This window comes from Bombina bombina, chromosome 6 (assembly GCF_027579735.1).
Source record: "Bombina bombina isolate aBomBom1 chromosome 6, aBomBom1.pri, whole genome shotgun sequence".
Taxonomy (NCBI): domain Eukaryota; kingdom Metazoa; phylum Chordata; class Amphibia; order Anura; family Bombinatoridae; genus Bombina; species Bombina bombina.
The window spans coordinates 942,122,481-942,138,080 of record NC_069504.1 but is presented as its reverse complement, the minus strand read 5'-3'; the positions used below and the strand labels follow the sequence as shown (position 1 = coordinate 942,138,080).

Genomic DNA, 15,600 nt, shown 5'->3' with positions numbered 1-15,600 from the left:
TTTATCCCCGGTTAAGGCATTAGCTATCTGGTGCGTAGTATGTAGGCTACAAAGTTAAGGGCCGTCTCTGCACATTAGGATAACATATTACCAATCTTCTGGGTGATCTGTGCAGCATCCCTGTGCTCTCCGTTCATGAATGGGCGAACGCTATCGTCTGCTGACAGCTGCAGTGCTGCACTTCTCTTCCAGCTTTAGTTACAGGCTTCCACTGCGGCCTACGTTGCGATCGTGGTAACTGCTTTTGTCCCTTTATAGATGTTTCTGGAAACCAGTTAAAGGGTCTCCAGACCCTTCGCGGACATTCAGTGGCCAGTTTCAGGCATCTATGATTATTATGTGCGGACTGAGAGAGAATCCCGCACTAGTCACAGCAGGAGCTCTAGTTAGGTGTGGCCATTAAGCACGCCCGCACGCTCTGCCCTCAAATTGTATGTATTTTTTTCTTTGTTCTCCTCTTTAAAATGAGTACTACTTAGAATTTAGATACGGTTTCGGAATTATGCCAAGTATGTATTTCTTTTTTTTAAAGAAACAAATAAAGGGGACTTTCATTCCTGAAGTATAAGAGCTTTCATGTAGAAAGCTCCTTTATTTGATTCAATCGATCGCCGTTTTTAGCTGCTACAGCAGCCCACGGCTAAAATATTTTTTGGCTAAGAGGTGTCGTTATCACCTCTTAGCCAATAGCCGTGCAGTAAATCTGGCTTGGTGCCCATGGGAGCCGGATTTACTGCACTGCTATTGGCTAAATTTTTAGCCGTGCTCTGCTGTAGGAGCGAAGAGCGGCGATCGATTGAATCAAATAAAGGAGCTTTCTACATGAAGTATCTTATACTTCATGAATGAAAGTGCCCTTTATTTGTTTCAATAGTAAATCCTAGCGTTTGTAAAACGCTCTGATTTACTTTCACTTTGAGGTTGTGTATTATCCTTGTTTTAAATAGTAGTTTAGAGCAGATACTAGGTATCTGTAGGCTAAGTGTTCAGTTAGAAAGCTACTATAAGTTGGATCCAAACTAGGACCATATCTAGTATCTAAGTTTATTTAAAAAAAAAATAATAATAATTTTACAGTTCTTTGGGGGGTTTTTTCTGTGCTTGTTGAGTTGTCACTTTCCACCAATAAAGCAGTGGAAGACTTGCTTATTAGACCATTAACAGTTAGTCCTTAAGGCTTATTTATTTTGCACATACATGATTGTCCTGTTAGCTTTAACATAATGTTTATTCATCAAATAAATGTTCTTTTAAAACATTCTACAACACAATAAAAAATAATTTCTCTTGTAAGGTGTATCCAGTCCACGGATCATCCATTACTTGTGGGATATTCTCATTCCCAACAGGAAGTTGCAAGAGGACACCCACAGCAGAGCTGTAATATAGCTCCTCCCCTAACTGTCATACCCAGTCATTCTCTTGCAACTCTCAACAAGCTAGGATGTTGTAGGAGAGAGTGGTTAAATATAGTTAGTTTATTTTCTTCAATCAAAAGTTTGTTATTTTTAAATAGTACCGGAGTTGTGCTATTTTATCTCAGGCAGTAAATAGAAGAAGAATCTGCCTGAGGTTTCTATGATCTTAGCAGGTTGTAACTAAGATCCATTGCTATTCTCACATATGTCTGAGGGGATTACACAGATGATGTAACTTCAGCGAGAGAATGGCGTGCAGTTTATTCTGCTATCAGGTATGTGCAGTTAGCAGCATTTTCTAGTGTTTTCCATCTCTAGAAAAAAATTATGATACCGGATTAATGTAAGTTAAGCCTGAATACAGTGATTTAATAACGACTGGTATCATGCTTACTCCCAGGGGTAATACCCTTATGATATTGCAATATAAACGTTTGCTGGCATGTTTAATCGTTTTTATATATGCATTGGTGATAAAACTTTATTGGGGCCTAGTTTTTTCCACATGGCTGGCTTAAATTTTGACTAGAAACAGTTTTACTGAGGAGAATCTGACGAGGGGAAAGTTATGCCGGCTAACTCTCCCCACGTGTCAGACCCTTTGACTCCCGCCCAAGGGACTCACCCTCAAATGGCGCCAAGTACATCTAGGGCGCCCATAGCGTTTACTTTACAAGACATGGCGGCAGTCATGGATAATACACTGTCAGCGGTATTAGCCAGACTACCTGAACTTAGAGGTTAGCGAGATAGCTCTGGAGTGAGACAAAATGCAGAGCATACTGACTCTTTAAGAACCATGTCTGATACTGCCTCACAATATGCAGAAGCTGAGGAAGGAGAGCTTCAGTCAGTGGGTGATGTTAATGACTCAGGAAAGATACCTGATTCTAATATTTCTACATTTAAATTTAAGCTTGAACACCTCCGCGTGTTACTTAGGGAGGTTTTAGCTGCTCTGAATGACTGTGATACCATTGCAGTGCCAGAGAAATTTTGTAGACTGGATAAATGCTTTGCAGTGCCGGTGTGTACTGATGTTTTTCCAATACCTAAAAGGTTTACAGAAATTATTAATAAGGAATGGGATAGAGCAGGTGTGCCATTCTCTTCCCCTCCTATTTTTAGAAAAATGTTTCCAATAGACGCCACCACACGGGACTTATGGCAGACAGTCCCTAAGGTGGAGGGAGCAGTTTCTACTCTAGCAAAGCGTACTACTATCCCTGTCAAGGACAGTTGTGCTTTTTTTAGAGCCAATGGATAAAAAATTAGAAGGTTACCTTAAGAAAATATTTATTCAACAAGGTTTTATCCTACAGCCCATTGCATGCATTGCCCCTGTCACTGCTGCTGCGACGTACTGGTTTGAGTTTCTGGAAGAGGCTTTACAGGTAGAGACTCCATTGGATGACATACTTGGCAAACTTAGAGCACTTAAGCTAGCCAATTATTTTATTTCTGATGCCATTGTTCATTTGAATAAACTAACGGCTAAGAATTCTGGTTTTGCTATACAGACGCGCAGAGCGCTATGGCTTAAATCATGGTCAGCTGACGTGACTTTAAAATCTAAGCTACTTAACATTCCCTTCAAGGGGCAGACCCTATTCGGGCCTGGTTTGAAGGAGATTATTGCTGATATCACGGGAGGAAAAGGTTGTGCCCTTCCTCAGGACAGGTCCAAATATAGGGCCAAACAGTCTAATTTTCGTGCCTTTCAAAACTTCAAGGCAGGTGCGGCATCAACTTCCTCTAATAATAAACAAGAGGGAACTTTTGCTCAATCCAAGACGGTCTGGAGACCAAACTAGACCTGGAAAAAAGGTAAGCAGGTCAAAAAGCCTGCTGCTGCCTCTAAGACAGCATGAAGGAACGACCCCCTATCCGGTAACGGATCTAGTAGGGGGCAGACTTTCACTCTTCGCCCAGGCGTGGGCAAGAGATGTTCAGGATCCCTGGGCGTTGGAAATTATATCCCAGGGATATCTTCTGGACTTCAAAGCTTCCCCCCCAAAAGGGAGATTTCACCTTTCACAATTATCTGCAAACCAGATAAAGAGAGAGGCATTCTTACACTGTGTATGAGACCTCCTAGTTATGGGAGTGATCCATCCAGTTCCAAAGGAGGAACAGGGTTTTTACTCAAATCTGTTTGTGGTTCCCAAAAAAGAGGGAACCTTCAGACCGATTTTGGATCTAAAGATCTTAAACAAATTCCTCAAAGTTCCGTCATTCAAGATGGAAACTATTCGTACCATCCTACCACTGATCCAGTAGGTTCTATATATGACTACAGTGGATCTAAAGGATGCTTATCTTCACATTCCGATACACAAAGATCATCATCGGTTTCTCAGGTTTGCCTTTCAAGACAGGCATTACCAGTTGTAGCTCTTCCCTTTGGATTAGCTACAGCCCCAAGAATCTTTACAAAGGTTCTAGGGTCACTTTTGGCGGTCCTAAGGCCGCGGGGCATAGCAGTAGCCCCTTATTTAGACGACATCCTGATACAGGCGTCAAACTTCCAAATTGCCAAGTCTCATACGGACGTAGTACTGGCATTTCTGAGGTCGTATGGGTGGAAAGTGAACGAGGAAAAGTGTTCTCTATCCCCACTCACAAGAGTTGCCTTTCTAGGGACTCTGATAGATTTTGTAGAAATGAAAATTTACCTTGACGGAGTCCAGGTTATCAAAGCTTCTAAATTCCTGTCTGGTTCTTCATTCCATTCCGCGCCCTTTGGTGGCTCAGTGTATGGAAGTAATCGGCTTAATGGTAGCGGCAATGGACATAGTGCCGTTTGCACGCTTACATCTCAGACCGCTGCAACTATGCAGGCTCAGTCAGTGGAGCGGGGATTACACAGATTTGGCCCCTCAACTGAATCTGGACCAAGAGACCAGGGATCCTCTTTCTTGGTGGCTATCTCGGGTCCATCTGTCCAAAGGTATGACCTTCGCAGGCCAGATTGTACTATTGTAACAACAAATGCCAGCCTTCTAGGTTGGGGTGCAGTCTGGAACTCCCTGAAGGCTCAGGGATCGTGGACTCAGGAGGAGTCTCTCCTTCCAATAAATATTCTGGAACTAAGAGCGATGTTCAAGGCTCTTCAGGTTTGGCCTCAGTTAGCAACTCTGAGGTACATCAGATTTCAGTCGGTCAACATCACGACTGTAGCTTACATCAACCATCGAGGGGGATCAAGAAGTTCCCTAGAGATGTTAGAAGTTTCAAAAATAATTCACTGGGCAGAGATTCACTCTTGCCACCTATCAGCTATCCATATCCCAGGTGTAGAGCACTGGGAGGCGGATTTTCTAAGTCGTCAGACTTTTCATCCGGGAGAGTGGGAACTCCATCCGGAGGTATTTGCACAACTGATTCTCCGTTGGGGCAAACCAGAACTGGATCTCATGGCGTCTCGCCAGAACGCCAAACTTTCGTGTTACGGATCCAGGTCCAGGGATCCCAAGGCGACACTGATAGATACTCTAGCAGCGCCCTGGTCTTTCAACCTGGCTTATGTGTTTTCACCGTTTCCTCTGCTCCCTCGACTGATTGCCAAGATCAAGCAGGAGAGAGCATCGGTGATTCTGATAGCACCTGCGTGACCACGCAGGACCTGGTATGCAGATCTAGTGGACATGTCATCCTTTCCACCATGGTCTCTGCCTCTGAGACAGGACCTTCTACTTCAGGGTCCTTTCAACCATCCAAATCTAATTTCTCTGAGGCTGACAGTCTGGAGATTGAATGCTTGATTTTATCAAAGCGTGGCTTCTCCGAGTCAGTTATTGATACCTTAATACAGGCACGAAAGCCTGTCACCAGTAAAATTTACCATAAGGTATGGCGTAGATATCTTTATTGGTGTGAATCCAAGGGTTACTCATGGAGTAAGGTCAGGATTCCTAGGATTTTATCTTTTCTCCAAGAAGGTTTGGAAAAAGGATTGTCAGCTAGTTTCTTAAAGGGACAGATTTTTGCTCTGTCCTTTTGCACTAGCGTCTGGCAGATGTTCCAGACGTTCAGGCATTTTGTCAGGCTTTAGTTTGAATCAAGCCTGTGTTTAAACCTGTTGCTCCACCATGGAGCTTAAACTTGGTTCTTCAAGGAGTTCCGTTTGAACCTCTTCATTCCATAGATATCAAACTTTTATCTTGGAAAGTTTTTTTTTTTTTTTTTTGGTAGCTATTTCCTCGGCTCGTAGAGTCTGAGCTATCTGCCTTACAATGTGATTCTCCTTATCTGATTTTTCATACGGATAAGGTAGTCCTGCGTACCAAACCTGGGTTCTTACCTAAGGTGGTATCTAATAAGAATATCAATCAAGAGATTGTGGTTCCATCCTTGTGTTACACAATCTGGACGTGGTCTGTGCTTTAAAGTTTTACTTACAAGCTACTAAAGATTTTTGTCAAACATCTGCTTTGTTTGTTGTCTACTCTGGACAGAGGAGAGGTCAAAAGGCTTTGGCAACCTCCTTTTTCTTTTTGGCTAAGAAGCTTAATCCGCTTAGCCTATGAGACTGCTGGACAGCAGCCTCCTGAAAGGATTTCAGCTCATTCCACTAGAGCTGTGGCTTCCACTTGGGCCTTTAAAAATGAGGCTTCTGTTGAACAGATTTGCAAGGCGGCGACTTGGTCTTCGCTTCATACTTTTTCAAAATTTTACAAATTTGATACTTTTGCTTCTTCGGAGGCTATATTTGGGAGAAAGAGATTTTACAGACAGTGGTTCCTGCCTTGTCCCTCCCTTCATCCGTGTACTTTAGCTTTGGTATTGGTATCCCACAAGTAATGGATGATCCGTGGACTGGATACACCTTACAAGAGAAAACACAATTTATGCCTACCTGATAAATTTATTTCTCTTGTGGTGTATCCAGTCCACGGCCCGCCCTGTCATTTTAAGGCAGGTAATTTTTAAATTTAAACTACAGTAACCACTGCACCCTATGGTTCCTCCTTTCTCTGCTTGTTTTCGGTCGAATGACTGGCTATGACAGTTAGGGGAGGAGCTATATTACAGCTCTGCTGTGGGTGTCCTCTTGCAACTTCCTGTTGGGAATGAGAATATCCCACAAGTAATGGATGATCCGTGGACTGGATACACCACAAGAGAAATACATTTATCAGGTAAGCATAAATTGTGTTTTCACTACCTTGTCTTACCCTGTTGCAGATCCGTGCACTCTTGAAAGAACGAGCTGAACAGGACAAGAAACTTCAAGCTTTAGAGGAAGAATTGAAAAAGACAGATGCAAAACTGGTTATTGCTGTTCGTGACAGGACTTCGCTTTCTGCAAACATAGCCTCCCTGGAGAGACAAATTGCGGACTTAAGCAAAGCAAATGACCTTTTGAAAACCAAAGTAATTACATTTCCTAATGCATTCTGTGTGTGTATGTCATTCAGAGTCCTTGTTTCCCACACATCTTTTACCAGTTGCCTGTAAGCCACTTGCCTAAGTTTAATTCATCTTGCAGCCTATGTAAAACTTCATAAAATAGATAAATGTGTATAGTGCCAGAATTCATAAGCTGGTTGTTTTGTTGCAGTATTTGCTTTTGAAGTATAACTATGATGTAAAATCTGTACACATTGTGTCAAAACTATGATAACAATTCTTAAGATTTTGAACTGATCTGTTCTGATTCCTAGTTTTCTGACGACAGCTCAAAGAAAAGAATACATGGCCTGTGCACAGAACTTATTGAGGCAAAAAATAAGTTGGATTCACAGAATAAGGTTGGTGAAGAAATTAAAAGGAACGCACTAACTGACTGGATCTTACACTATATAATCAGACCATTATAGACTGTAGAATTGCAAAATCAACAAATGCATAATAAACCCTTGGTCTGAATTTTTTTTTTTTTCCTGACAAATTTCAAATTTATTTCCATTTTCCCTGCCTCTTGTATCACCTGACAGCCACACATTATATCTAAAATTCTGTAACATTTTAAATAATTGGTCAAGCTTTGACAAATGTTCTAAATGCTTCTAAAACATATATAATTTTGGTATACATATCTTTTACAATACAGTGCTTAATTGCTGGTTTATCCTTTAATTATATTAACTATTTTTAAAAGACTTAAACCATACTAGAAGAATGAAAACTTTCTGAATGCATTAATACTTTCCTTTATTAGGAGGATCCAGTTTGGACTTGTAGAAATAGGAAAGGCTCACTGCTGTCATTTTAACTAAAATGTGCGGTATGCTCTTACCACCTGTGCTGACGCCACTAGTAACAGATATGTAGCAAGGTTAGGCTTGTAAAGTGTGCATTGCCGATTGTGGCTTTTCCAAATCTGAGATCAAAATTACGGAATAAAGGTGCAAGTAAAATGATAGTATATTGCAATTTCTTTGTATAATTAAACGTTTTACGTTGGTCTCAACAAAGAGAATATTATAATGCATGTTAGTAAACTTTTGTGACCCTTTAAATGAGGTATTATACTAATTTGGTCAATATCCCTTCTAAAATGTCCATATTAATGTGTGCTATTTCCCTAAAGCTACAATTATATCAGAAGTACTTACTCCCCCTCCCCCCCCCCCTTTTTTTTTTTTTTTTTTTTGCCAGTCTATCATTGATTTCACTAAAATTGTAGTTATAATATTTTTTAATATTAAAATTGTGTTCTTTTAATTATTGGATTTTCTTTTCTGGATTTGATTGCAGGAAATACGTAATCTGCAGACAAACTTTGAAGAACAGATTAAAATGCTCCAGAGTAATCTGGAAGCTTCAAAAGCAACTCTAGACTCTTTGAAAGAACGAAATACAGTTCTGGGTGAGTATTCTTCTCATAAAGGACGCTGTATTCGGGTTTTATTTTGCTGCATCTACAAAAATAACTTTTCATAATGTATTGTTTTATGTATTACAACAATGTACACCCTTGTCCTTTTTGTTGAGGTATTTCCCCTCCACCAATAGAGGAGTGGTATAGTGAAGGCAAAGAAAAGAAATGGGATGTATATCTGTGGCAGCAGGGAATATTGCACACCTAATAAACGTTTCTTCCCCAGGAAACAGTTAGGAATGATACATATTATATACAGGTTGTAGGTGGCGCAATAGATGCTAATTCCCACTGTTAAGAGAATATTACGGTAATAATAAAAAGGATGTGTATACATATAAAATACAATCAGATAATGACTAATCTATAACTAATAATGCGTTCAAACACTCAATAAAATACATACATTTTTATTAATGTGATATAAACAGTAAAAATGAATATATAAGACACCGGTATCCGCATAAAATATGTCCTAAAATGTCAGTTGATAACATGTATAAAACTACAGACATACAATCTGGTAAATACTGTTATAGATCCATGCCTGTACAATGAATATTGCCTAAGTGGATAGCTAAATAAACTATTACAATATAATAAATGCTGAAGACATAGACACCCGACACACAGGATCACGAAGAAAGCGGAGTATACCATAACCCGGCAAGACCGGAGACTTAGCAAGTATTTCATCCTAATAACGGAGGCTGAACATAAGAGCACTTAAAGGAAAGTTTGGTGGCTAGCCGGTGACTGATAGGGGCTGAACGTAAGAGCTCCCAAGGAAGGATCAGAGACTAGCCGGATACCGACTTAAGACTGACAAACGACAACATCATCTGGAGATCATCGAAATAAGATCACTATTTCAACACACCCTTAACTCAGGGAAAAATGGACAAATCACACTATTAAGGTCAGTACTGACTATCTCCTTGAGGATCGGAGTCCTGATAAACCACAGTGCACTGTGAGTACTCTTTAAGAAACGGAACAACCGAAGACTAAGATATTCAGCTACTTTGATTGTGCATTAACTGCTGCAGCTTGTGCATATGAACACCACACTTTGCAATTCACAAAGTTGTACGCTTTTTGCTTCCAAAGACATTGGCTTCTAATTTATATACATCTGAACAGTCTATGATCATTAGTTACATAGTAACCATTAGCAACGTGTAAACTATTAGTCACTTTGTTTTTACCAGATCGTATGTCTGTAGTTTTATACATGTTATCAACTGACATTTTAGGACATATTTTATGCTGACACCGGTGTCTTATATATTCATTTTTACTGTTTATATCACATTAATAAACTTATGTATTTCATTTTATTGAGTGTTTGAAAACATTATTAGTTATAGATTAGTCATTATCTGATTGTATTTTATATGTATACACATCCTTTTTATTATTACCGTAATATTCTCTTAACAGTGGGAATTAGCATCTATTGTGCCACCTACAACCTGTATACAGGGCCGCCACTAGAAATTTTGGGGCCCCTGACTTAACCATTGACCAGGCCCCCCCCCCCCCCTTTAGACACGTGCAATTTTTGACCAAGTGACTAAAACGTATATGCACTTTATTCTTAAGTGTCTGTTTAAACTTGGAAATGTTGTAAAGGTAGTAACATACAAACACACACACACTCATACACTGAAACACACACTCACACATAAGGATTCACATATAGACACTCTAGCAGACATGCAAAGAAACACACTCAGACACCCAAACAGACACTTAGCACTTGTTTACATTGACCTGGCAAGTAATGAGGTAGACTACAGTTTTGTAAAAAAAAAGGAGATTTAGAAAGCAAAATATGGAGTTCTGATTATCTTTTTGTAAAGGAAGATGCCAACTAAATGATGACAACAGCATGCAGTGGCTGAATGGAAGGGCCCTGAACTGCCTAAACAATAATTTAAAGGTTAAATGGTTGATTAGGTGACTTCCGGAAAGGTCTCATTAGTCTCAAAGTCTGTAGAAAGATGTGAATAATCGGTAGTAAGGTCAAAATGTCCTAAAAAGGAACAGACAATGGGGACACACACACACACAAACTCAAACATACACCCAAGAAAACACAGACAGACAGCCTCAGAAAACACACAAAGACACACACAAACACGCACAGAGACACCCACAGAAAACATACACCCTCACAGAGACATCCACAGAAAACAGACATACACACCCACCCTCACAGAGGCATCCAGAGAAAATACACAAAGACAAACATACGCCCACCCTCACAAAGAGACCCACAGAATAAAAATACATACACACTCAGAGACACAAACCAAAGCACAAAGACATAAACACAGACACCCACAGAAACACTCACAGGGGGAAACATGTATGCACCTTGCATCCCCTAAATCAACAGTGTGTGACTTGCATGATAAAAAAAAAAAATCAGAAATTAACAGATCACTTTTAAAGAATCATATTTGTAAATGTGCAAACAAAAATAATTATGTGAATTCAAAATAGTACATTAATGATCTGGGTAGATGGCTAGATGAAGAAAAGTACTTTTTAAAAGGTTGACATATGTTTGTTTTTACCCCATTTTCCCCAACCAAGAGCACAACTTCAAATATAGTGTACAAATGTTCCCATCTGTCAGCTGTACTTATGGATTTTGAAAATGCTGTACTCTATATGGTCTCGGTGGAACCATAAGCTGTGGTACTCATACCATTAGATCTAGTTAAATGCAGGATTTAGGCTTGTTGGTATTTATTTCAAAAGTAAGTCAGCTGTAGTGTAAACTGAACAGTTTTAAGTTAACCTGTCTCATTTCAAACACTGAGTAATCTTAGTTCTTAGTCTGAGAGTATAACATTTTATGCAGATGTAAAAATCTTAGATAAAATGCCTCCTTGCATCTGGAAAGTCCTTGCATAAAGGGGCAGTAAACTGGAATGTGTGTATGTATGTGTGTGTGTGTGTGTATGTATATATATATATATATATATATATATATATATATATATATATATATATATATATATATATATATATATATATATATATCTATATATATCTATATATCTATCTATATATCTATCTATATATATATATATATATATATATATCTATATCTCTGCCAAAAGGGCACCTACCATTTGTGTATTGAGGAGGAAACATTTCTGCATGGTTTTAAATATAGAATTTCTACAGCATTATCAAATCATAAATACACTGCTGCTAAAAATGTATTTTTATGGACCCCTGGCCCCACCATACAACTACTACCACACTGAAGTTACAATCCGAAATTGCACAAAGAAATAAAAAATAATTTGCTAAGTAAGTCCTACCTCCTCTGCAAATGAAAGTGATCTGCCGTCTGACTCAGGCACACACTGTACAAACAAAGTGCCAAGTGTGTCTCACACTGTGCATAGTGATTTAGTGCACACTCAGAAATCTTCTCAAATGCTAATACTTTACTCCTTGTAATAGCACTTCCCATGCTCAATTAGCACTCTGCTGTAGTACCCACTGGTGGCTGCCAAAAAATTTAAATTTTTTTTTATTTTTTATTTTTAGTTCTTGCCTCATGGGGCCCCCCTGGCCCATTGGGCCTCTGACAGGAGTCACCCCCTGATGGCGGCCCTGCCTGTATATATGTATAGTGAAGGCAAAGTATGCAATTTTAAACCACTTTCCAATTTACTTCTGTTATCTAAGTTTGCTTGGTAGCCTTTGTTAATAGGCATACCTAGGTAGGTTCAGGAGTAGCTATAGAATTTCAAGTGATCTCACTGCCCTCGAGCTAGCTGCTGATTGGTCATTGGCTTACTCAATTTACTCAGCTAGCTCCCACTAGCGCATTGCTGCTCCTTCAACAAAGGATACCAAAAGAATGAAGCCAATTAAAGGGACAGTCAACACTAAAATTGTTTTTGTTTAAAAAGATAGATAATGCCTTTACTACCGATTCCCCAGCTTTGCACAACCAACATTGTTATATTAATATACTTTATAACATTTAAACCTCTAAATTTATGCTAGTTTCTAAGCCACTACATACAGCCTCTTATCACATGCTTTTTTTTTTAAATTTTATTTTCACAACAGAAGACTGCTAGTTCATGTGGGCCATATAAATAACATTGTGTTCATGCCCGTGGAGTTATTTAAGAGTCAGCACAACACACCACTAATTGGCTAAAATGCAAGTCAATAGATAAAGTCATGTGATCAGGGGTCTGTCAGAAGATGCTTAGATATAAGGTAATCACAGAGGTAAGACGTATAAATATAACTGTTGGTTATGCAAAACTGGAAAATGGGTAATAAAGTGATTATCTTTTAAAAAACACTTAAATTCTATTGTAGACTGTCCCTTTTCAGTATAAGGTTGTTTAGTTTTAAAGTTAATGGTGAAAGAATGTCTGGTGTTTGCCCCTTTTTTTTTTAAGCAGCAGTTTTATACAGACATTCATTCAACACTTTTCATATCATACTTTGGTAAGTTTACAGTGTGGGTGTGTTTTGAGCACAACAGTATATGGCAGCAGTGTTTGCGATAGTTAGGACAGGTGAAGGGGAGCTATTTTATGTGTTCAAAAAGGTTTATAAAATAACTTATATATTGTGCAATTGTGTATGTGAATAAAGTGTATAAGGAATTAATTAATTATATAACGATATATATATTCATATACTAGAAGGATCTATATAAATAATAGACAGAGATCAAGGGTATTATACAAGATATCGAAATTTATAACATTGTTAAAAAATATTGTTAACAAAATGCAATATAATCAAATACAATTTTGATAATATGAGCTCATATGGTGTTATTTTAAAATGTGTACATAAAGATTACTAAATTAGCGGATTTAAAAAATACTATTTAGTAGATATCTGTACAAATAATAAAATATATATATCGCACTGCAGTGGATAAAAATAAAATTAAAAATCGAATTAAAAATAAGAGAGTCACTGGAAAAATCGGCTAATTGTAGATCGTCAAAGAAATGATCTTAAAAGTGCCTATAATGTTACACCTTTTTTAATAAAGTACCTTAGGAAGTAGTGATTCTCAATACTACTTGATATGTGGTAGAATCCGTTGAAAACAATAGTGCAGGTTATTTGTAGGTTTTTTGTTTGGCCTTTAGAACAATCTGGTGATGGAGAGGTGCTATTAGTAATAGCTATGAGTCCTGGAAACTTTCGTGGATTACGGTGTCCCAATACTATCAATCAGTATGGACTGCGGTCTGTTTTCAGGTCTCTGGTTTCAGGCAGAAGAAGGTCTCCTTAGCTGTGGGTCCTGGAAGCTTTCGTGGATTACGGTGTCCCAATACAATCACTCAGTATGGACTTTGGTTTTTGAGGTCTTCGTTTCACAGGTAGAAGAGTCTCCTTATATTCCGATGGCAACTTAGCTCTGTTGCAAGATACAAATCTCCTTAGGCTGTGGTGGCAACTGAACTCCGTTGCAAGAAGCAGGATTGTGAGAAACAGCAATGTCGATTCTTTAGTTATTGCTGGATGTTTGACGCCGTGACCGGCTAAACAAGTCAGGGTGTACTGTGTAGCGGCAGTTGAATTCTAAAGAACCGTTTGGCGGCAACTGGATTCAAAATCAAAGGAACCGGCTTTTTCAAAGTACCGGCTTTTTTAAAATAGGGTATATGCCGGTTATAGCTGCGATCCTAGAGTGTGGGCAGATCTACACGTTTCGGCCGTAGCCTTTATCACTATCAAAAATCTTTTCACACTATCAATCAGTTTACTTTTACACTATTAAATAATCTTTATTAAAGGTGCACTCACTCCATCCTGTTTTTTAATAGCAGTGTTTGCGATATCATGCTCTTCAACTAAGGATACAAGAGAAGAAAGTATATTTGTTAATAGAAGTAAGTTGGGTGTTTTGGTGTGTAGTTTTGTTTTTTTCCCCCCAATGGCATGGAGAGTCCACAAATCCATTCTAATAGTGGGAATTCAACTTCTGGCCACCAGGAGGAGGCAAAGAACACCCCAGCAAAGCTTTAAGTATCCTCCCACAATCTCCCAGTCATTCTTTGCCTTGTACATCAGGAGGTTGTGCGAAGATTGTGTCTGAAGATATTTGATCCTTTTAATGGGTATTTTCCCTGCAAGCAAGGATTGTGGCTATGCTGTGTCCATGTAATCCTCTTTAGTAAGAGTCATGGTGGCTTTTAGCAGTTGGAAGACTGCGAGGTAGTCCTTGGTTCACTTCCAACATGTATGAGACAAAGTGCTGTATTAGCGAAGCGCTGTAAAGTGAGATATATATATATATATCTCCTCCGTGTGTGTCTGCACTCCCAATGCTGTGTAGTCATCAACCAGGGTGCAAAGTCAAACAAGTATACAGTCTATATCCAATAAAGGACTGCACTCACTGGATTTAGTTTCAGAAACCTTCAAATCTTTATTGTGGTAACGTTTCGGGGTTCGCAGACCCCTTCCTCAGACCAGACAACAGTGCAAGTGAACAAAGTGTGCAATATATAGCACTAGCCCCACCCATCACAAACATCAAAATTGCGCCAAAAATCCATCACCATGGTAACACACAAACAAGGCCCCATGACCATACCACCAGAAAACACAATCAAAATACAAAATAAAACAAACTGCATATGCAAGTATTTTGCATAACCTCATAGTTGAACACTAATATGTACAATCATCAGTAGTAGTAGATATTCAGTAGTTACAATAGAATCACTGTAATTAGTTACTGATCCGGTTTAAGTAGCTTAAAGTATATTTAGACAAGCAATGATGGAAAACACACTAATCAAATAATCAAATAATCAAAGTAAACATCATGCAAGAAGAGGAATCTATCTATCAGTTGCACTGTTTAAAAACATATCCACCTCCCTGTATCCAGTTACAGGACTCAATCTTAAGGAAATATACACATAAGCCATATCATATAAACATTGCAACATAGATTAGGCATTTAAACTTCTAGCATTTGAACTAGATGAAAAATAAACAAATAATAAAAAGTCAATCAGATATATATAGATATATATGAGGTCTGTTACTGCTAATTCAATGTCCCCCATATTTATCCCAAGGCTTGCTATGACCAATCCTATGTAAAAGTATGTGAGCTATAAGTACTAATCTGACATTCTGGCAGATACAAATATACAAAAATACAAAATTGTCAAGCCCCCTGGGCGCGCAGAGCAATGTGTTGTGTCCCATGCGAGTTGAATATAACAAAAAGGCCCGTAGTTCCCAGTGTCAGGGTTCTATGCAGGATGTCTTAGCCAGTGTATTATACCCTAGTGTTGGGAGCTAAGATAGATGTAAACATGG

At 38.7% G+C, this 15,600-nt stretch overlaps 1 protein-coding gene across 1 annotated transcript in view; it reads left to right on the top strand.

Annotated features, from left to right (window-relative positions):
- Window positions 1–15,600, top strand: part of LOC128663964 (hyaluronan mediated motility receptor) — a 171,277-nt gene that overhangs the window by 12,597 nt on the left and 143,080 nt on the right. The window contains exons 5-7 of the mRNA XM_053718578.1: window positions 6,606–6,794; window positions 7,085–7,171; window positions 8,121–8,232. Coding sequence (XP_053574553.1) covers window positions 6,606–6,794; window positions 7,085–7,171; window positions 8,121–8,232 — 388 coding nt within the window. The remainder of the gene's footprint in view (window positions 1–6,605; window positions 6,795–7,084; window positions 7,172–8,120; window positions 8,233–15,600) is intronic.